The following is a 23,728-nucleotide window of genomic DNA, read 5'->3' as shown; positions in this document are numbered from 1 at the left end:
AACTAAACGCTGGATTTTCAAAAGTATGTGAAGTTCTCCATTGATGCAGTAAACTTGCACAATGTTCTTGAATTAATCATTTATTAGATGCACGGGCGTCTGTTATTGTAGGGACATCGACATTATATTGTCACGCCCCTAAACATGACTCGAAACAAAACGAACTGTGAACGGAGGCCAGCTAGTTAGAGTCGCACTGATGACTTCTAGAGAATGCAGTGTAGCGGCATTGTTAGTGCACTCGACTTGCATGCTGGTGATCGGGGTTCGAGACTGATTTGGAGCAGGGCGGTTAGGATTGGAGAGTGAGTTTTGGAGGGGGAACAATGAAGAGGGGTGTGATTGTTTGGGTTGATTTCAAATATCAACAATGTCCAACAGCGTTTTTTAAATAACGCTTACCCCACCTTTAAAACAGCTCAAACAACGCATTTCAGTCTGGAACTAGGCTTAAGCCTTGTCAGTAAAACCAGCCATTAATTTTGATTCTCAAATATATCATATTTTAGTATCAACAGTGTCTCAGATGTTTCTCCCAAAATTCCTTAGGAGAAATATAAGTAGGCATAACTGAGACACGTGAATGTTCTGAGAGAAAGGAGGCCAAAGTGAGAATGAGCTATGAGAAATCATGCAACGTAAGCTTTAAGCCGGGTGCACACTGTGTAATAGTCCTTTACGATTGTTGCTTGTCAGACTGTACGAACATGATCATCGCTGTAAGCCATGTTACACTGTAAGATCTTAGTTGTCATTAATGTCACACTGTACGACAGTCAAGACGCGTTAAAAACGGACGCACGTGTAACGGAGGCCAGCTAGTAGATGCTGTGCAAGTAAACCTAACTCCTCTGATCTCAATAGGCTAGAGGCTGCAGTCTTTAGCCTCCTTGTTAGAGCGCCTGACTCTCACCCCGGAGTCCCGGGTTCGAGGCCCGCACAGAGCGGGGTGAGTAGGACCCGGGTGGAGGGGTTACATTGGTGCCGTGACCCGGATGGGAGTGAGGTTTAGGGGGGTGAGTGTAATGGATACAAAGCAAACTCCAGGCACCCATTAGATATAGAAAGGGTCTGAAGATCTCCTACTCTCCTCAGAGAAGTCATTTTTAAGCTAAAAAAAGCTACCTTGAGGGAAAGGTTCTAGACCTCAGCCGACTCCGGAGGTTTGAAAGGGTCCTCAACCAGCCCTTCGAGAACCACTGCCAGAACCCATGTGGGAACTCTGGTCCGAGTCGCAGGTCTCATCCTCCAAGCCCCATGGAGTAAACGTACAAACAGCTGATGTCTTCCCAAAGGGCCATTACCCAGAGGAGTGTGGAAAGCCGTAATGGCAGCCACATACACCTTGAGTGTGGACTGGGTAAGACCAGCAGAGAAGCGATCCTGGAGGAACTCCAGCACTGAAGCCACCGGGCAGTTAACTGGGTCCACCTCATGTTCTCTACACCAAATGGTGAAACATTCCATTTTAGGTCATACAATTTCCTTGTGGAGGGAGCTCTAGAGCTTAGTATGGTCTCGACAATTCCTACTGACAGGCCAGCCTCTCGGTACGGTGCACCCTCAGGGGCCAGACCCACAGTTTCCATAACTCTGGCCGAGGGTGAAATATTGAGAGAGGGCTCAATATTTCACCCTCGGCCAGAGTTATGGAAACTGTGGGTCTGGCCCCTGAGGGCAGCAACAGCAGGCCCCTCCTGATGGAGATATCCTATGGAGGGCCCTCAAGGAGTGATATTATGTCTGAGAACCATATTCAGGCCGGCCACAATGGGGCTAAAAGCAGTAGACAGACCCCGTCTAGACGGACCCTCTCCAGAACTTCCGGGATCAGAGCGTTCGGGGGAAATGCGTACAAGCGTCGCCTCGGCCTGCCTGCACCATGGCATCTGTGATGGATTTTTTAAATTAATCATAACTAACATTTGTTTTTCTTGCAGGAACAACAATCATATGTTCTTTGGCTAAATGTATGTGTCCCCTTTTTGGGAAAACTTGTGACTTTGAGTGTGTGTGTGTGTGTGTGTGTGTGTGTGTGTGTGTGTGTGTGTGTGTGTGTGTGTGTGTGTGTGTGTGTGTGTGTGTGTGTGTGTGTGTGTGTGTGAGAATGGGGCCCTTGTCCATAGAATTCCAAAGAAAGACAATATCCCAAGTGATCCATCTACATGGAGAGACATACTCTCCTCCCTACTGTTTACAAGGTGTTTATGAAATGCTTGCTTGCCCGAATCCTCCCATGGCTTGTGGATGCAGGCATCCTCTCACCCAAACAGAAAGCCTATATAGACAGACAGGGTATGAACGAACATGTGTTTTGCCTGAAAACTGGAATCGATGATTTCAAACATGAATCATGTGAACTCTATACCGTATTCCTGGACTTCAGAGATGCCTTTGGGACATTATCACACAAACTGTTGCTTAACGCATTAGAGGAGATCCATCTACCTCAGCCCTTTGTGGACATCATAACGGATGTGTATAGGGGATCTTTTTTGCAAGTCATCTGTGGTAAACAACTCACAGAGCCTATACCTCTTAAGGTGGGGATTAAAACAGGCTGCCCCTGGAGAGCTGTTAACTTCATCCTGGCCATCAACCAGTGGATGAAATGGATCTGCCAGTGCGCACCACCACATACCAGATCCCCAAACCCTGTCCAGGGGTACACTGACGATGTTGAGGTGTCCTCCAGGGAGGAGAATATCATTCAAAAACTGCTGGCCAGAACAGATGAATTCCTACAGTGGTCTAAGCTGGAGGTGAAACACACCAAATGTGCAGCATTTTACGAACGGCAAAGCGGTGGAAACCGCTGGTACAAATCTAAATCTGACAAACCCCCCTCCTTTACAATAATGGGACAGCTTATCAGGGTCTACTCCCATCATGAAACATACACCTATCTTAGCCATAAATTCAACATTGCAGGTGAGTGGGGTGAACAGGTACAGGAGTTATCCTGTGCCTTTAAGAACAGGATCGATCTGATCGACTCCTCCCCCCTACCTGTAGCCATGAAGCTGGAGGCCATTAGAGAAGTAGCTCTGGCAAAGATACAACACCTCTTTGCAAACATTCACATCCCACAAAATGTCCTATGGGACATGAATAATAAAACAGTTGAGGCCGTCAGGAAATGGCTGGGACTGAACTCACATTCCACCAGGGACATAATCTTCCTCACATTTAAGGAAGGGGGTCCCAAATGTGGAATGGACTTACTCCACTACAAGACTAACACACCTCATCAGCATGCTTAACAACGATGATGCTGCAATCAGAGAGCTAGCCAGAGCTTCCCTCTTATTGGACCTCAGGAAGAGAAAGGTCCCTTTGGCCACAGGCAACCAAGACAGCTTCCTAGGCTTCAGGAGGAAAAGCAACGGTAAACTGGACACACAAGCCGCAGGTTTCGGAGTTCGTTCAGACTGGCCGGACCTAAACGACCTGTGCAATAGACTGGCAGTTAAATTACAGTGGACACAAAGCAACTCACACACTGCACCAGAGGTATCTGACGCAGTGGTCACAGACCCATCTGTTACTGTGGAGGCCACAGTCTGTCACAATGAGACACAACACACACAGAGCACAACAGCAAGAAGATCTTTACTGAACATCAAACAGATGGACACAAAACAACACTGGACTGGACTAAGAATGCAGGGAAAGTTGGCATGTCTTGACTTTGCTGACCACTCGACCTCTCATTCTATGTACAGAAATGCTGCAATAGGGAAGGATATTCTTTGCTTCACTGTAAAGGCCAGACTACAGGTGTTACCAACCAAATACAACCTAGCATTATGATACCCTGAAAATCACTATCCACACTGTATAATGCATTCTAACTCTGATCATCTTGAATCAGTTGCTCATATTGTAAATGGCTGTAATATGTACAAAGGGTTATATACAGCACGCCATGAACGTATTGTAGATCTCATTGCCAGTTCTGTTCAAGACATATTTCCAAAAAATATGCCTATGTATAAACACTCACGAGTAATACCAGACTGGTTTAACAGCTCTGATGATGTGTTTTGTAACATCCCTAACACCCCTAACATTGTGCTCGTGGATACAGATAGAAAGGAGGTGCTAGTCCTTGAAATAGGTTGTGTTTATGATCTGTATATGGACATAGCCTTTTTTGAAAAAATGACTAAATATCAACCCCTCCTTGCAAAGATCAGTGACCTAGGCTATGCATGCAAGTTTGTGGCATTGATATTTGGCAGCCTGGGACATGTCCACAAATTGACTGTTAGTGGACTAAGACTGGCAGGGCTACCAAAAGGAAAGTCTAAACAGCTGGCAAAATTCTGCTCCAAATCAGCTGTGATAGGCAGCCTTGTTGTGTGGCGTAAGCGATGCTTTATGTACCCTTGAATATCAAAGCTGTGTTATCTCTGAGAATATTTGAATCCTTTCTGTAAGAAATTTGATTGGCGGATTCAAATAAGAAATCAAATGTGTGTGTGTGTGTGTGTGTGTGTGTGTGTGTGTGTGTGTGTGTGTGTGTGTGTGTGTGTGTGTGTGTGTGTGTGTGTGTGTGTGTGTGTGTGTAAAAATAACAAATAGGGGAAATGAAACTAGACAGATGACTAGGTTTGAAACCCTGTGATTATGAAGGAATCATTACCTAGCAACAGAAGGGCTTGTCTAAAAAGAACCAATCAAATCATGTAATGTTTCATGCCATTTTGCCATACCCCTTATTCTATAAAAACTGCTGTGTTTGTGTTCATGGGTGGGATTCTCAATGGAATTTGTCTGAGATCCTCAGGCCTTGCTTCTTCTTGGGAGAGATTCCCTGAGAACTGCTCGGGAACTCTTCCGGACGTGATTAAAGCATTTGAAGGACATTTGCTGAAGTCTGTTTGTCGATTATTGCTGCACAGCAAGTAAGTTAGGGAAGCAAATAAGTTCGAGTAAGAGACTCGGCCAGTTGTCGACTGAAGACGCAAGAGCTAGAGTATAAAGGTGTTGGGTGTCGATTGGAGACGCCCCCAGATAAAGGTATTGGGTGTCGATTGGAGACGCCCCAGGTAAATAGATCAATTGGGTGTTGATTGGAGATGCTCCAGATAGTTAGGTTTAGGGAAAAATCTACCACGGGGCTGGATGTGTGAGAGAAAAACCACAGTGGACAGTGTGTCCGCTTCCACTGGGCCGAAACTCTCGCATATCGACTCCACCGCCTCATAGAGGGCGTGGTTTCAGACCCCCCTGATGATTTAGACAGGACACCACTGTCTGTTCTCACAAGAAGGGGGTGACCATTGAGGTCTGGCAGGAAACCCATCAGAGCTCAGAAAACCGCCAGCATTTCCAGGCAATTTATGTGCCGTCCATGGCCGCGCCCCAGACCGTGAGGTAGGCGTCTGTCGAAGCGCTAGTTTAATATGTTTTCAGAAGTTTCAGAAGAGATCTGAGCAACATCGCACATTATACTCATATTTTTCGCCTTAAAGACACTTAAATTTGTCAAATTTGTCTTCTCTAAAGTTTCAGAAGAGACCTCAACACACTGTGCTCAGTGTGCTCATAACTTTACTTAGGGTATTCACAAACAAAGCTTGCCTCTTTCCAACTGTAATCGCTTGTATCACCTGTGCGTTGAAAAAAACATAGATTAAACAGTAACTACACAGACCAGTGGTGGCTCCAGGATTTTTTTATTGGTTGTGCTTGGGGGGTGGGGGTATAGGGGGTTGGCCTTCTTCTCTAATTTTGGCAAAAGGCATATTAGCGTTAGGCTATAGCCTGAAAGGTCTGATTTACGCACTGTTATTAGTCATTGGTTTTTTTCACAATGACATATGAGTTCATGATTTTAATGTTGTTTTTTTGTGGCAGACTAAATACTTATGACAGACTGTTGATCTTTGAAGAAAAATATTGGTTCCGGTTTGAAATTCATTACCTTTTATTATAGGCTATGTCATTAGATATTAGATACCACCCCAATGCCCAAACATTGTTTATGCAGCACATTTTCCAAACATACTAGAAAGGGATTAGATAAGTGTGCAGTGTTTTGTATAAGAGATAAATACTTTATTTTTGTCAAATGTAACACTAGTGTACCAGTGCTTCGTGGTTGTTGCATAACCTTTTTTTATTTTTATTTTTTTTTTGCATTGAAAATGTTGTCTTGTACAACCCATTTTGCATGCATATAAATATAGGTCATGATTTTCACTATTAAATCATTGTGCAACAAAACTATGGACACAATAGTGGGGATGAATGAGATTAAAGCTAACCAGAGGAAAGAGGGGAAAAAAGCACATCTTAAATGGTTCTGCTAGACATAAATGAGGTTGCATTAGCATCAAACTGAGACTTTTGCTTGAGTCTCCTGCTTCTCACACTTGTCTCCTGAGACACTTACAAACTAACACTCTCACAATGGTCTCCTTTAAAGTTTTAGAAGAGACCTCAACAACATCACACACTGTGCTCAGATTTTTCTCCTAAACTAAATACTTTGGGGTTCTCATATCTCCTCCTAAGTTTCAGATCTGAGCAACATCACACACTATACTCATATTGTTCGCCTTAAAGACACTACATTTATCACATTTGTATTCTCTAAAATTTCAGAAGAGACCTCAACATGCTGTGCTCAGTGTGCTCATAACTTTACTTAGGGAATTCACAAACAAAGCTTGCCTCTTTCCAACTGTAATCGCTTTTATGGCCTGTGTGTTGAAAAAAACATAGATTAAACAGTAACTACACAGACCAGTGGTGGCTCCAGGATTTTCTTGGGTGTGCTTGGGGGGTGGGGGTATAGGGGGTCGGCCTTCTTCAATATCCTGCATGTATTACATTTTATTAAATTAATTTTCCATTTTACCTGAAAACTATACATTTACAATGTCACATTGTAAAGTGTGCAGATGTGTTATCAATATCGCTGGACATCTTTATTCTTACCTTATCAGCTTTGAATCAAAAACAGTTTATTGAAACCTGCCATTCCAGCTGACAGTCCCATCTACTGGCCTGAACAGATAAGTGAGCTAAATGAAAAGCGAACTAACAAAGAAAAAAAACTTTGAAAAAAAAAGAAGAAAAAACAGCACGAGTAACTGAAAAGGAGACATGGCGCAACCATGTCTCCTGACGGCGCAACATTTTCTCCATTTCATCACCACTAGGCTAGGGCAAACAAAGTGCAATCATTTATATTAAAATCTATATTATTTATTATTCAAAAAGATCAGGGGCTTTCGACAGTAATCAGGGGCTCAAGCCACCAAAGTAGCTATTCGCCAATATCAAGAGGACAATACGTCTGTTGTTCCCGTCTGAGATATTCTGAGATGTGTCTTAAAGGGATAGTTCACTTTGAAATTAAATTTTGGTATGTTTTAGCTTACCTCAAGGGCATCCAAGATGTAGGTGTCTTTTTTTCCGCAGTAGTTTCAATTTTGATATTTTTAGGTCAAACCGTTCTTGTCTGTCAGTCATATAATGCAGGTCTATGGTCACCACCTCAAAGAGCATGCAAGGGTCCAAATTAAACAATTCCCCATCGTAAGTACACCTTGATGGCCTAAGACACGAAACGAGCGGGTTGTGTGAGAAAACGAACAGTATTTATATCGTTTTTACCTCTTGAACACAGACACGTCCAAGTGATCTGAGGGCGCGCGTGCATCCTGCTGTGTGACGTGTGCGCAGACTGGTGCATAGATATATACACTAGATGCCACCTTGGCTATTGCAGTTCATTGGAAAGAAACCGTAGCCAAAGCGACATCTAGGTGACCTAAAAATATCAAAATTGAAACTACTGCGGAAAAAAAGACACCTACATCTTGGATGCCCTTGAGGTAAGCTAAAACATACCAAAATTTAATTTCAAAGTGAACTATCCCTTTAAGTCTGTGGTCATTTGCTTCATATTTACTAGAGCTCCATTATGATCGCTGTTTATAAGGAGCTTAATATGATCACTATTCACTAATGCATGCCGTACCTGAGCATGGCCTAATTGACGCCTCCCCCCCAAAGCCCAGAAGCTCAAACTTGCTGCGTAGTGCGTAACACATGAGAATGAACCTCATTGGTTCTCGCATGTCAAGCAAGCATGATTTAGCTTCCTTTGATAATAACTGATGTGTGCATTGATGAATGTTTATATGTGAGAAGAAAAAAAGCCTAAAATAAATCTGTTCAGCATATAAAGCGATCATGTCTCTTCAGAAAATGTGGACTAACCGCTTAATTTATATAGATTAGTTTTATAATCTCTTTATAAACTTTTTGAAGCGTCAAAAGTGGTAGTTGCATATAGCTGTCAATGGAGGGACAGAAATCGTTCAGATTTTATTTAAAAATATTTTAATTTGTGTTCCGAAGATGAACGAAAGTGCTACGGATTTGGAATGGAAGAGGGTGAGTAATTAATGACAGAATTTTCATTTTTTTATGAAATAACCCTTTAACCATTTAACACCAGTTAATAATTATTATAATTATAATTATAGACTAATTATCATTAATACGTTAAATATTGTATGACTTTGTGGCCCCGCCAAGATATTTGTTACCACCCCATATCCCCTCACTCCCACTACCAAAATGATTTGTCCCAATTTTTGAATTCATATAAAATGAGATTTCAAGGATAGTTTGACCAGTGAACTAGGAAATGTTAGGTTATGGTAGTTATTGAAGTGTTGCTCACATTAGCTAAGTGCAATTAGAGTATAATATTATCTAATGATAAACATTAACTAAAACGCGTTACATAAAATACTACTACTGGGGTCATTCCTGGTATGCGGTGACTTTCCTGTCCCAATGATTTATTTACTCATATTTTCTCTAATTATGAGTCACATATTTATAATAAATGGCTTAAATTGTAGATTTAAATATTCTTTACCATTTAAACAGAGATAATAGACATTAAAAATACTATTTTGTATTTTACACAATTTTAATTGATGTATGCATTCAATTTTATCATGTCCTCAGTGCACAGTAATCAACTTCTGCAAGAAATATAAACCATGAAATGACAAAAACCTCAAAATATTTTTTTAATTATGTTATTGACTAGGCTAAACTGCCTCTAATCATACATTATAAATCATTTGAAATATAGGTCTTTTTCTTTAAATTTTCTTCAATTACTGCGTCCCTGGAGTCATCTTCCACCCTGTTAGTATGCACTCTTCTGCCTTCCAAATCCGACTGCAATTTCATTGAGACCATTCTCAAGAAGTGACATCATTTCTTTTTCCCGCTGGAATTCAACTGTACAAACTGAGATAAGCTTCAACTCTCACTCCTAACTTTTTTTTATAGTTTTTGAAATGTTATCCTGCTTGTCCCACCCTTAAAGTTCCATCCTGTTAGGCTATGTTATTGAGAATGTTTGTCCTATAAAAAAAAATGTAAAAACAAATCTGACATAGTTATAAAAGTTCTGTTCATCTGTAGAAGGTTAGCTAGCTAAATGTTGATCACTCCAAGAGATATGACTAACTTAGCTCAGAATTTTCCACCCTGTTAGATTCCACCCTGTTAGGTCTATAAACCTAACAGGGTGGAATGTGAAACTAACAGGGTGGAAATTCTAATAGAATTTTGTATACGTTTCTTAATCTAGTTAATTCAAATGAATTATAGTATCTTTATTTTTAATCAAATATAAATACATACAATTTTTATTTATTATGTCTGTCTTCTCTAATTTGTAAATATTTCTCTAACCATCTGAAGAGAGAATTGTTTTGCCACCATGATTGATTGTGATAAGGAACCACATAGCTATTTTTTGTGTCCCTCCCCCAAAGGAAATTTGAATTTTTTTTATTTTATTGTTTTGAAACAGTATTATATAGGTGCAGTTTCACACATTACTGATGGCAAACCATGCAGGACAATGACAAAAAGCTCATCCACTGAACCTTTTAACACTGGTGTTCCACCCTGTTATATTCCGTTCCACCCTGTTATGCTCCTTTCCACCCTGTTAGACAAGTCATTTTAAATAATAATTTGACAGCGACGTTAAATGTTTGGTATACTTTTGTCTTATTTTGTGAGGTGAGGAGCACGAACAGCATAGGCTATATATGTTTTTGAGCCAATTTTTTTAAAATTATTTATACTATTTGCAAAAATGGGCAGAAAAAGTACCTGTTTTTAAAGGTCCCATGACATGAAATTTTCACTTTCTGAGGTTTTTTAACATTAATATGAGTTCCCCTAGCCTGTATATGGTCCCCAAGTTTCTAAAAATTTCAATCGGTGTAAATCGAGCTTTTGCTATCTTTCTCTGCCTTTGAGAAAATGGAGGCTCATACGCGCTGATCTTGAATCTCCTCCTTATGACGTCATAAGGAGGAAATGTTACCTCCCCTAGGGTCAATACAGAGCTGGGCTTGCTGAACGTCTGAAACTAAAGTCTGGATCACTCTCTTTGGCTCAGCTACACACCTCGGACAAGTAAGTCAACTAATGATATATAAGTGTGTTGCTTTACTGTTTATGGTTACCTAGATTTTACACGTAGAATGTGGCTTTAACATTAGCTATGCAGCTATGCAGTTTATGTGTGTGAATACACACACTGTAACGCGAGTGTTGTACACGTCTTTGTTATTTGGATAACCGTTTTCCTGTTGGTTATATGGCGCGCGCGATATCCGCATGTCAAGATCGCAGAGCTTGATGTAATTGTAATAAGATAAATACAAACGTTACAGATCTCTCATGAAAAGGCAACAGTAGGTTAGCGTTAGCTACATGATAATAACTGTAAACCATCCGAATAAAGTACCGTATCCAGACATAATATTTTAAACTAACCATTCGGAAACGTCCTGCTGGAGCCGCTGAGTTGCAACTTCTTCATCTGTTGCTTCTCCATCTGGATCAGATTCTGGGTCAAACTGAAATGCTTGAAAGACTGCGTGTCTTCGTGCCATTTCTATATCCAACGAAAACATGCACACCACGGTACCGTTGTGCAAGATGGTCAAGGCCACACCCACCCTCCACCTTGCGCCGCCTTTCTCCTCCTCATTAGTATTTAAAGCTACAGACACCGAAACGGCCTGTCTGAAGGAAGCTCATTCTGGGACTGGCTTGTAGTGGCTATAATTCTGCACCAAGGCTGAATTTTTGGAAGAGATTTCAGATACAGTACTAGGGACCACTAAGGCCTATATTAAAGCCTACAAAAAGTAGCATGTCATGGGACCTTTAATAATCAAGACATATACTATTCATCAAAAATTGTTTTGCTTGTTTCAAGAAAAAATAAAAATCTAAGATGGCATAAGGGACATATACTACCCAAGAAAAGTTCATTATTGTTTAACATTTACATTATTAACATGTTGTGATAACTATGTATATGTCCCTAACAGGGTGGAATATTTTCATGGACAGTGTCTGAACAATCTACCCATAATAATTATTTTTTGAGTCCCTGAGCTTGACCAATATGTATTCCTTATAGTTAAACATGTCACTATTTTGGTAGAATGCTAAAAACATGAAAATCATGTACTTTTTTCCCCAACACTTATGAAGCCAAAATGTCACCGCATACCAGGAATGACCCACTGGCGAGATTCCTAAGAGGTCAACTAATGCCTTAAAATGTCAACAAAAAAAATTTAGTCATTTCATCAACAGCAAGTGTGCTTTGAGAAGCACTGAAATGAATAGGCTTTAATGCTGACAATACTCAGTCGGAACTATTGGTTGCCCCATGACACGGATAAAACGAAATGTGCTTTTAGCACAACTTACTGGACATGTAACTTTGAAACTGTCGTAAAAGATTATATAAGTAAATATCTTCTTTTTTTCAAATATCATATTATTATTATTAGAAGTTGGTGCCTTCTAGACTAAGAAATGTATTTTTGGCTGATGTGAATAAAGTCAATACCTCGCAGATTGCACTTGCTTCGCTGCCCTACAAAGCCACTCCCAAGCCACGCCTACCAGTTACAGAGGGCAGTATCGGAGGAAATTATACAACTAGGCAACTAGTTGACTCAAAACTAAAAAGATGCCATTTTATCATGAGATCCCACCCCCTATGGGCGGGTTGAAAACATGCGGAACTAGATCCTACTACTGGCTGTAGTCTCTCGCCTCTGGACTAAAAAGTCTCAGATGACGCAAAATGATGATTTTTGCATCATCTTAGGGTTTTTTTTCCAGACACACAATACAGAAATCTCTCGTCTCAGAGGGACATGAGGGAGGGAAGCACGGTCATTCGAAAATACTACCGGGTTTCTACTGATACAAAGCTTAATGCTAATCGAACGATATTGTTGGAATCACTTTCAGAACGATTTGTTTCCAGATACACAGAACGATTTGTCTCCAGGGCGCATGCGTGAGCGGCGACCGGCGGCGAGACAGCGTTGTGTATTGTTTTATGTTTTATTTGTTTGTTTTTTGTTTGTTTTTAACGAAGCTTCAACAGTTATACTCAAGGAATATTAACGGATTGGTTGTCAACCTGTTTAACTGCTGGCCTTGGTGCCTGAGCAACTAACATGGAGCTGATGGCTCTATTGTTTTTGTGGCTGGCGTTTTATTTCGCGGACTCTCTAGGTGTGTTGTCAAATCCACCGGTAATCAGATATAGTAGAGACTTTCTGCTACAGTGGAATATCCCTCAGATCATCAAACCACGGGATCTAGTTTTACCTGACTTGAACTGTTACAAAGATCTACGGTGTGGAGAAAGTAAAGCCACTGGTGATTGTCCACGTAGACCCAGGAAACGCGGTAAGCGGGGAGGAGTTCGTGTAAGGCTGAAGAAACAGTCTCTTTCCCGTATTCCCTTACCGTCCATTATTCTGACTAATGCGCAGTCTCTTCGTAATAAAACGGATGAGCTGCAAGCTCATGTTCGATTCCAAAGGGAATTCAGAGACTCATGTCTATTGGCCATCACTGAGACATGGCTCTCCGACAGTGACTCGGACACAGACATTACTATGGACGGGTTTGGTACTCCTGTGCGCTTGGACAGAGATGCTGGTGCTACGGGCATGTCGCGGGGAGGAGGAGTTTGCCTGTATGTGAACCAAAGGTACTGTAAGAACGTCATTGTTAGAGAAAAACTGTGTACTAAAGACGTTGAGTTGCTGTCGGTATCGTTACGTCCACCATACCTGCCACGTGAGTTTCCTCAAATATTTGTTACGGTTGTCTATATCCATCCGAGAGCTAATGCAGATAGAGCCTCAGAAAGTATTCTTCAAGTAACTCAAAGATTGCAACTGATTTCTCCCGATGCACCAATGTTAATTATGGGTGATTTTAACCATTGTTTGATGGATAAGACCTTGAGAGACCTTTACCAATATGTCACATGTCCAACCAGACATAACAGGACTCTAGATTTATGTTATGGTTCTATAAAGGGTGCATATAAATCTCTCCCTCTTCCCCCGTTAGGTGGGGCTGACCATAATTGTATACAACTTGTCCCATTGTATCGTACCGCCCTAAGAAGGGGAAAAACTTTAATCAGACAGTCTAAGAACTGGACTGAAGATTCCATCTCGATCCTACAAGGGTGTTATGAATGCACTGATTGGGAAATGTTTAAAGAGTCATGTGCTGACATAGATGAACTTACTGATGTTGTCAGCTGTTATGTGTCATATTGTGTGGATAACATTATTCCTGTAAGGTCTGTAAAAGTATATCCAAATAATAAACCATGGATAACTAAATCACTTAGGGTGCTGTTTAAGGAAAGACAGCTTGCATTTCGGGAAGGAAATCTTTTTGAGTTGAATCGGTTAAAAAAGGAGGTGAAATTGGAAATAAATATGGCAAAGGTGCATTATAAAGAAAAGATAGAATGGCAGTTAAAAAACAGTAATTTGGGCTCAGCATGGGATGGCATGAAAACCATCGTTGGGACAAAGTCTAAGAAAGATTCTAGGGTGGTATTGGAAGGGTGTAGTGATGATTTTCAGCTTGCAAATGCATTTAATGAGTTTTATGTAAGGTTTGATACTTGTGACTTTGAGAATATTCGTAGTGAGCAGAAAAACAATTTAACTGTTAATGGATCTATCCCCTTTGCAGAACAGGATGTAATTAATGGGTTTAAACATTTAAAAGCCAGCAAAGGCGCAGGCCCTGATAATATTGAGGGTCGGCTGCTTATTTCCTGTGCAGAGCAATTGGGACCTATTTTTTATTATATTTTTCAACTGTCCCTTACTCAACAGAAGGTGCCGAGATTATGGAAAACTTCCACAGTCATTCCAGTGGCGAAAAATAATCATTCAGTGGTACTAAATGATTTTAGGCCAGTTGCTTTGACCTCATTAGTTGCGAAGAGTTTTGAAAGATTGCTCAAAAAAGAGATTCTTACAAAGGTGGAACATTCCCTTGACCCTCTTCAGTTTGCTTATAGGGCCAGGCGTGGGGTAGAGGATGCTACGGCCACTTTGTTGAATTTGGTACTTAAGCATCTAGAGGGAACTAAGACTCATGCTAGGATTTTATTTGTTGATTTCTCATCCGCTTTTAACACGATACAACCTCATATTTTAGTAGAGAAGCTTTTAAGTTTTGGTTTTGATTTTAGTATTGTTGGTTGGATCCTTGACTTTCTAACTGATCGCATTCAGAGAGTAAGGGTTAATGGTTGTTTGTCAGAGGTATTGTTTTCATCCACAGGGTCCCCTCAGGGATGTGTCCTTTCTCCACTCCTGTATATTCTGTACACTGATGATTGTAGAAGCAGGCATGACAATAGATTTATTGTAAAATTTGCAGATGATTCAGCGATTGTCAGCCTTCTTGGTGTTGGTGAATGTGACCATGGCCCTGTGGTAGATGATTTTGTTCATTGGTGCAACGATGCGTTCCTGCAAATAAATGTGTTAAAAACGAAAGACATGATTATTGATTTTAGGCGTAATCAAATTGATCTTAAGAGAACAACTATCAAAGAGCAGGAGGTTGATGTTGTGGAATCATATAAGTATCTGGGGTGTGTGATTGACAACAAGCTGAAATTTAATGTAAATGTGGAGACGATTTGTAAAAGGGGCCAGCAACGGTTGTACTGTCTACGTAGACTGTCCAAATTTAAAGTTGATAGGTCGTTAATGATTTTGTTTTACAAATCTTATATTGAGTCGGTTCTAACATTTACTATGTTATGCTGGTATGGAATTCTTGGTGTGAAGGCAAAGACTGCTTTGGTGAAAATAGTAAATACTAGCAGTAGGATATTAGGAGTTCAGCAGAGTCACCCTACCGACTTGTATAACCGGCAGGTAGTTAGGAAAGCCCGATCCATTTTAATGGTTACTTCACATCCTCTCTATTCTGAGTTTCAGTTTCTACCCTCAGGATCTCGATTGAGATTTCCCTTAGTTAGAAGTAACAGGTATAAACATTCATTTATTCCTACTTCCATCTCTCTGTTAAATTCGGGTATGGGGGGATTAGGTGGAAGGAAGTAGTTGTTTGGGTTCTGTGTATGTACTTTGTGTGTGTACTTATTTTCGTGTTAATTTTTTAATTTTAAATGTAATTTAACTTTTACAGATTTTTAATGTATTGTAAATTGTTCCTTTGTATGCTGTCTTGCTGTAAAACCAATTGCCCTTCGGGGACATATACAATAAACACTAAACTAAACACTAAGATAAGCGATAAAAACATTGACAGCCAATCAGAATTCATCCTGCTTTAAAGAGCTCGAGCATTCAAAGCGGCAGACGACATAACTGCATGCAGCGCAGTAATAAACAACAATACCATGTATCACTAGCGTAGCCAGAAAAGCGTCTCTGGGTGTGCATAAGAAAAACTGGGTGTACCACATTTATTGTCAGATTAATGTGCAAAAACAAACAAAACAAACAACAACAAAAAACCCGGCATCTCACTTTAACTTTACATAATTGACTGGGCTGATGTGTAAAACTATACTCAGGATCGCCACATAACCATAATACTAGGTACAAATACAAAAAATTGGATTTTTTTTTTTGTGTGTGTGTTGTAAATATAATAATTTATTCTGAAGCAATATTCCCATCAGTGTTCAGTCAGCGTTTACATATTTAAATCTACATATTTATGATATTTTAAAGGGGGGGGGGGGGGGGGTGAAACACTCAGTTTCAGTCAATCTCATGTTAATCTTGAGTCCCTATACTAGTATTGCATCCTTCATATCTCCAAAAAGTCTTTAGTTTTATTATATTTATAAAAGAAAGATAGGCTGTACCGAGTCTTTCCGGAAAAAACCGAGCGGCTGGAGGCGTGCCGTGTGGGCGGAGCTAAAGAATCACGAGCGCGAATCACACACACACCATACATCGCATGCTCCATAGATACATTAACTATACATGATCATGTTGTTTACTTGCTGTGCTTGCGCCGATAGCTAACAACACACAGACATTTGAAGCAGTTGTACTCACCGCCTGCGGTTCCAACGCACGACCGTGAACCTTTATCGTTGGGACTGCTCCATCCTTAAGCATTAGACGATCTGCAAATCCGGCGTCGAACTGGGCCTTGTTTATAAAACAATCATCGTCGAAATGCAGGGAACAACCAAGGACACTTGCACAACTCCGTTGATGACTTCCCTTAAGCCGAGCACAGCGCTTTGATGGGCGTACTGCTTTCGCATGCATACCCCCCCCCCCTTAACCTTTATAAAAGCATTTTTCCCTAATCGTTTTAAATATATGCTTCACCTTTCATTTTAAATTATTAAGGCGAGACACTACAGGTGAATAGGGTAAAAAAAAATAACTAGCAGATATCACCATGAAACTTTCCCAGTTGATTACAAGTTTTCTGTAATTTAATGTTTAAATATGCAAATTAGCAATATCTAAATAAATATGCGCTAATCCAATTAAATCTGAGTATTGGATAAAGCCAGGTTAAAAAAAAAATATCATTGTCTTCACATATTAGATGGGAAAAAAAATTACAGAGGGATTTATGGATATCTACTTTTGTTATCCTGTAAATCAGAATATACATTTACATTTACATTTACATTTAGTCATTTAGCAGACGCCTTTGTCCAAAGCGACTTACAAATTAGGACAAAATTCAGCGAGTCATCATAAAGAGGCAAAAGCAACAACAACGCAAGAAGTGCTCAAAATACGAAGTTCAGGTATTATTCAGAGTAGCATAAGCCTGATAAGTGATGTTTCAAAGGGAAAGGATTTTTTTTTTTTTTTTTTTTTTTATAAGGTTAAGTGCTCACGGAAGAGATTGGTTTTCAGCTGTCTTTTGAATGTTGTCAGGGATTCTGCATTCCGGATGAGGGTGGGGAGAGCGTTCCACCAGCATGGAACTGTGAATGAGAATGTTCTGGAAAGTGATTTTGTGGCTTTCTGTGATGGAACCACGAGACGTCGCTCGTTGACCGATCGTAGGTGTCTGGTAGGGATGTAGACTCGTAGGAGTGAGTGAAAGTAGGAGGGAGCTGAGCCTGTGATAGTTCTGTAAGCAAGCGTCAATAGCTTGCTTGATATACTGTCAATAGCCTTAAAAAATTATTTTTGCCATGTTTTTTGGAATAAAATGTTATACAAATCAGGCTAGGAATAATATATTTACAAATCCCTCTGTAAATGTCTTCATAATATAACTAGGTACAAGACTGGAAAGTTTGGTGTATATAGGTGCTACTGAAGTGGAGATTTCGGACTTGGAGTATGAGAGAAAAGTCATTTTGAGAAAACAGGCTTTAAAGATTTATCATCAGCCAATGAGATTGCGCATTCAGCCCTTTTACTTTCACGATTGGTTGCTGATAAAAAGGAAATTACCATATTTGGATCTGACAGCATTGTACAGGAGAGAGAGAGCTTTCCAGCGGTGCATGTGATGACAGGGAGCAGACAGCGATCGCAGAAGAGCATGTTGATATTGTACAGGAGAGAGAGAGCTTTCCAGCGGTGCATGTGATGACAGGGAGCAGACAGCGATCGCAGAAGAGCATGTTGATTAAGAACACCAACTTTTGTTGAATTTATGAGAAATCTACAGACGCAAACAGACAAAGTGTAGTAAAATAAAGACCACTTTCCACTTTTCCTCATGAGTCATGAGGCTGCACGAGCCTCAACAGCACAACCTTGTTACCGTCAGACAGTCAGCGGCTGTTTGAGGATTGGTTGGCAGTCCAAATGTCGGCAGATATTTTTTTAACAATACTAATTAAAAAATGTAATTACATTTTAAATATACAAATATTGTAAGTAAACAATAATGTTCCAAGTTTAGAAAAACATTTTTATTAAGACTTTAAAAAATAATTCTGCATCTATTTCTACCCGTGGCTACGCCTATGCCATGTATTGGTGTGGATGCTAACATAGTTATCGTTATAGTGTGAACATGTCTTTCAGAATTCAAAACTTCCTTGTTACTCCAAAAACTTTTATTGAAACCAATCTGCCAAAACTACAAATTTTCTACTTCTGGATTTTGAATGCATAATAGAGATGAATACATCAGCACAAGACTGCCTGCACAGACACAGATAAAAGCCTCATCATTCCCTCTTTAGCCCGGCCCACTCATACTTTACATGGACAGAATAACTACAACAGGATCACTGGACTAAAAATAACATTACCTTCAAAAGGATCCTAATATGTTAGTAAATTGGTTGTTTATTTTCAACAATGTGAAAGTCTCAGTAGAGCATTATTTGTTTGTGAGGTTCATTTCACTGTGTGTTGGTGGATTCTTTGGTAAACCAGTTGCAATAAAATGCAAGCTTTGCAAACGGATTTTTACCGAAAGATATGGATCACTGATTATTTTGATATATAAGGACTTATGTACAGTCAGGTATTTTGTCACAAAATTGTTTATTGCTTTTTTATGCAGTAAATTAAGCCAGTTCCTCTTAGTAGCATGAAGCTGTAGCTGTTATTTAAAATGTAAAGTCTATCAGTGACTTGAGTTCCGCACTGAAGTCTATTTTAGATAGTTATCCAAATAGCACAGACCTTATGGACTACACAGAATTAAGTTTGTGTCTGTCTAAAAACATCCTCTCAAAATATTTACCAGAACTACAGCAAAAAGCATTTATTTGGGTCGGTAAGTTGACAGCCCATGACCACTACAGTGACTGTTCTATCTTTTAGCAGTGTATGTGTTCTTTAGTTGAGTTTACATACACATCAACACATGTGAACATTCTATGTGCAATGGAGGTTTTTTTTAATGGTAAAAGCTTTTTAAAAAACGTTTTAACTCTATGAACACTCACCAAAGTACGCATGAAGGCTAATGTAAAGTATGAATGAATGCTACATGTTTTTTGTGTAACTTTGGGATTTATGGTATGTATGGTTATGTTTGGCCTAGCAATAAAAAATGTTACATTTTTAGATATAGAAATTAAAAGTGTTAGATTGTTAATGCAACTCCATTGACATTTCCATTAAGATAAGTACTTAGATTACTGATGGTTGCTAGACCACATTTTACATACAATACATATGATTACTAGTGAGATCACCTGCTTAGACTGGCTGGTTAGAACAAAAACACAAGATATTGCTCCCTTTTATAGAAAGCTTTAATTAATTTAATTGCTGCTTTAGTATTTTTTATTTGCTTTGTAAACTTCTTTTGCATGGGCACTATTACTGACCTTGTTTTCTAATACACACTTTTTAAAGCTGCCGTCGGCAACATTTTTTTGATCATATTCAGTGTAATCGACACTATAATCCGACAGAACAACATAATTAAGGTGGTTTTAGAAAAAAAACCGAGCTTCTAACTCCACCTGGAGCGTGTTATTTGTTTTGCAAAAATCCAGCGCTCCCGCTTCATCAGGTCCAATCAGCGCAGGGGGGTGTGAGATCTGACTGTCAATCACAGGTCGTGCACACGCCACAGATCCCCCTCACTCGCGCACGTTAATATCACATGCACACGCCACGCCTGAAGTTCGCCTGGAGATTGCATGAAGCGTGATGGCGGAGAGAAAATTATTATAAATTATTATAAAGTTATTGCTATCTATGGATAGATTAGCCAGGGCAGCCTACCTCCGAGTCCATGGTGTTGATCGATGCTGAAGAGACGGACGCGTTCACAGAAAATCAGGTACACACGCACAGTGACGCACTGACGAGCACGACCTCGATGGGAGGGTGCTCGCTGGTAGTGGGGAGGGGCATGAGAGTTGTAAACATTCAAAATTTTGGCTAATCGACCCAATCTGCCAGACTTGCCGACGGCAGCTTTAAATAAGAAAAAGTGAAATTGAATTAATGATACATTTTTTCAGTTCCCTTCGTATGGAAAGAAGTCAGTAATTATTGTTTTAATTACTGTTCCTACTGTATTTAAAATAAAAATACATTGTACATACATCTGTACATAACACACACTATTGATAAACAAATCCATTTTTAATTAGACTAAACAATTGTTTTATATTTTATTTATTATTCAGTATTGAATGCAATATGCATTATTTATAATATTAAAAATGAATATTACGTCTGTCTTCTTAGATAATTTTTTTTACTAGCTTGTTGCAATGCATTCTGGGATTCTGGGATACATCTGACGCTGTCTTGCGGTCTGACTAAAACAAGGTGGCAGCATAATTAAGTTGCCTACCATTTGGAACAAATATTGTGTGTAGATGAAGATGCCAGACCATGCTTTCTCCAGAAGCTCAGGTTTTGGAACAGCACTATTGACTATAGCGCACCAAACTGTAACTTAACATTCTCAAAATGAGACAGCAATACACATGAAACTCCAAACAGGGACATCTAAATGGATTCAAGCTCTAATAAGTAGCCTCTTAAGAGTTTCAGTGTTTAAAGAGCCCAGGATGTCTGTGAAAAGCCTTTTCACCCCATAGCATTATAATTAAAGCCACAAAGTAAGACAGCAAGAAACAGCCTGATTATCAGCAGCATTTTCTGCAATCATTTTCTCACTTAGGAGCAACACTAAACCTCTGCTGGCACCACTATATTGACACTCTAAAATTATCTTTGTTAAAAGTCATGGTGTCAGGCTATAGTGACATGGTGTTATTTTGATGGTGTCTCGTCTGGCTTTTTCACAGCGACAACATTTGCTTCTCTTTTCTATAATCCCCACTGTTGCAGCAAGTGCTCATAGCCAGAACACACAAAACCACTAATAGCATGGGAAAACTGCCTAAGACTCATGCATAATTGATGCAGACCAGCTTTCAGAAGTGCATAAGAAATGGAAACCCTGATAAAAATTGGAGGTATTGGGCACTATCCTATCTATTTTACCATAGAGGACACAGAACAGGCCTGCAGTAGCCAAAACCCACAAGCACGATCTTCTACTAAATGCCACAAAGCATGCACGGGGAACATTAGCCCTGCGGCCACTTATCGGATGTGTGAGGCTGAGTGAAAACAGGTCATGGGGGGAGCAAAACGTCAGGGTTTCAGAGTACGATTATAAAAAAGGCTTTTTTTTTCACAATCAATGTGATGTGTGCAACCATGGGAGTCGCGGAGAGCATTGCGGCAACCCAAGGCGGGCTCAACAGCTACTATGATGTGATATTTAGGTCAGGCAGTCAAAAGACAAGAGAGAAAGTAGCGCACGCATTGAGAGTGTGTATCTACACAGGGGTTGATGTCATACTGTGAAATGTTGCTTACTTATTCATTCCCTGGTCTCCGTAATGCATTAGGGCTGTTTAATCGGGCAAAACGTATATTTCACTGTAGATTCCAGATATTTTGAAACATGACTGGCCTTAAAACTGAGGGAAAAGCAAACGGAACTTTTGGACAGCAACTCATGTATCCTGTCCACATGAATTCTGTTTTTAGGCCAGACAGTCAAACTGTGATGGAAATACCTCAAAACTTCTGGGAAAACCTGTGTAAACTGTCTCAGCACGTGAGCCAGCAATATGTGTACAAAACTCTAATTCAGACACCCTGACAACACTAAAGCTGCTAGTTCTCCTCGGTCCCATGATCCCTTTCTGCTTCATCTGCAAGTGGCACATTTGGAATCTTCTGAAATGTCAAACAATTTAAATGAATCATTGTTGATATTATGATAGTATTAGCACAAATCTCAAACATCTACCTGCTAAATAAAAACCTAATTTAACCAAAAGAATCTGGCACTGTGCTCTATGCATAAACATACATAGTTTATTAGATTTCTGGATATGGTTACCATGTAATACAAATTACACAGCTAATTGTTAACAAATAATTGATTGCATTATAGAGAAGGCATTATCATATTAGGTTTGAATTCACAGGGATTGAAATTTTGCTCCAGCTGAGCTAGTCAAAAATGCAAACAGCTTTACTGTTGACAGGTTAATAGTTTCTACTTAATCTGTTCTGCTTAATTACCCATGACCCATGACTTTCCAAATGTGTTCCCTTTCCTTCCAAACATTGATTACTCCCTGCTGCTTCTTTATGACTTTTACATGAATCACAGAAATTATGCTTTGAAAAGAGATTACATACTGCTTAAGGTAAACAGAGACATATGGTTCCTGCAGTCCGTACAAACAGAGCTGATTGGATGGAACTTCCTCTAAAGTGTGATGTTTTTGGGCATTGGAAATGTATTTTCCTATACACATGGCACAAATATTTCCAGGTGTGGGCTTGTAGAAGTATTGTTAACTGTTTTAAAAACCCTTAAAGAAATAAGCAAAATATAAATGATATACCCTATTCTGTGTCACTTGCTCAGTACAGTAGCAACAGGGCTCTCTCCCTTAACCAACCTAAAAACACTGTTTCCCATCGTTTTCTGCCTTTTCCCCAGTCACCTTCCCCCCAGTCTCCAAACACTCACCAGCCCAGAGGCGAAGAAGACAGCCAACAGAGCCAGGCAGGCACCCATCACAATAAGGAGCAGAAAAACAAAAAGTGGGTGCTGCTGGCTCATGAGATAGTACGAGTCATACAGCCAGTCTGGGGACCTTTGACTCCGGCCACGCACACCTCCTCCTCCTCCTGTTACATCTCCTCCTGTCCGGGAGCCCCTCTCCAGCAAGTAGGTCCGCTTACGCATGGCCTCCCTCCACATGGAGCTGGCGTGGTGTTCCTCTCTTTCGGACAGTGGCTGGGGTTTGTGAGGGTCGCGCTCCTCCTCACACAGGTCCTTCAGATGGAGCACTGAAGCTCGGGCTGTGGTGCGCGACCGGTACACCGGCAGGATGGCTTCCATTGTGGAGCGCAGCATCGCTCAGGCAACATGTTGAACTGCAGACTGGCAGAGTGAGAATGAAAGGAGGCAGTGAGTGTGTGCGAGTATTTATGTGCGAGGGAGAAAAAGAGAGAGAGAAAATGGGGAGAGGGAGGGTCTGGATTGAGGCAAGGAGAGAAGTAGAACGCAAATGTGAATGAGAAAGACAGAGAGAGAAAGGCCAGACAGGGATGGAGGGGTGGAAAGATTTTCCTATCAAGATGATGTGCTATGCTTTATTGTTCACCGCCTTTTTTTCATAATTGACTTATCCTCAAATTGTTTCAGCCCTGCATTATTTATTTCTATTCTTCTGTGGAACACAAAATTAGTTCTAAGATAGAATGTCAAAGCCTCTGTTTTACATACAAGGAAATGGATAGTAGTTTCTCTAAAAAGAACAATAAAAGTATTATAAAAATAGTCTAAACTTCCCTTGTGC

General features: G+C 40.1%; 1 protein-coding gene across 1 annotated transcript in view; it reads right to left on the bottom strand.

Moving 5' to 3' along the window:
* Window positions 1-23,378, bottom strand: part of adcy2a (adenylate cyclase 2a) — a 190,660-nt gene extending 167,282 nt beyond the window's left edge. The window contains exon 1 of the mRNA XM_082150260.1: window positions 22,894-23,378. Coding sequence (XP_082006386.1) covers window positions 22,894-23,283 — 390 coding nt within the window. The 5' untranslated portion in view covers window positions 23,284-23,378. The remainder of the gene's footprint in view (window positions 1-22,893) is intronic.
* Window positions 23,379-23,728: the final 350 nt, after the last annotated feature.

Source organism: Leuciscus leuciscus (assembly GCF_965113295.1).
Source record: "Leuciscus leuciscus genome assembly, chromosome: 20".
Lineage (NCBI taxonomy): Eukaryota > Metazoa > Chordata > Actinopteri > Cypriniformes > Leuciscidae > Leuciscus > Leuciscus leuciscus.
Note: the sequence above shows the minus strand (reverse complement) of the source record. Positions and strands in the feature narration are given on the sequence as shown.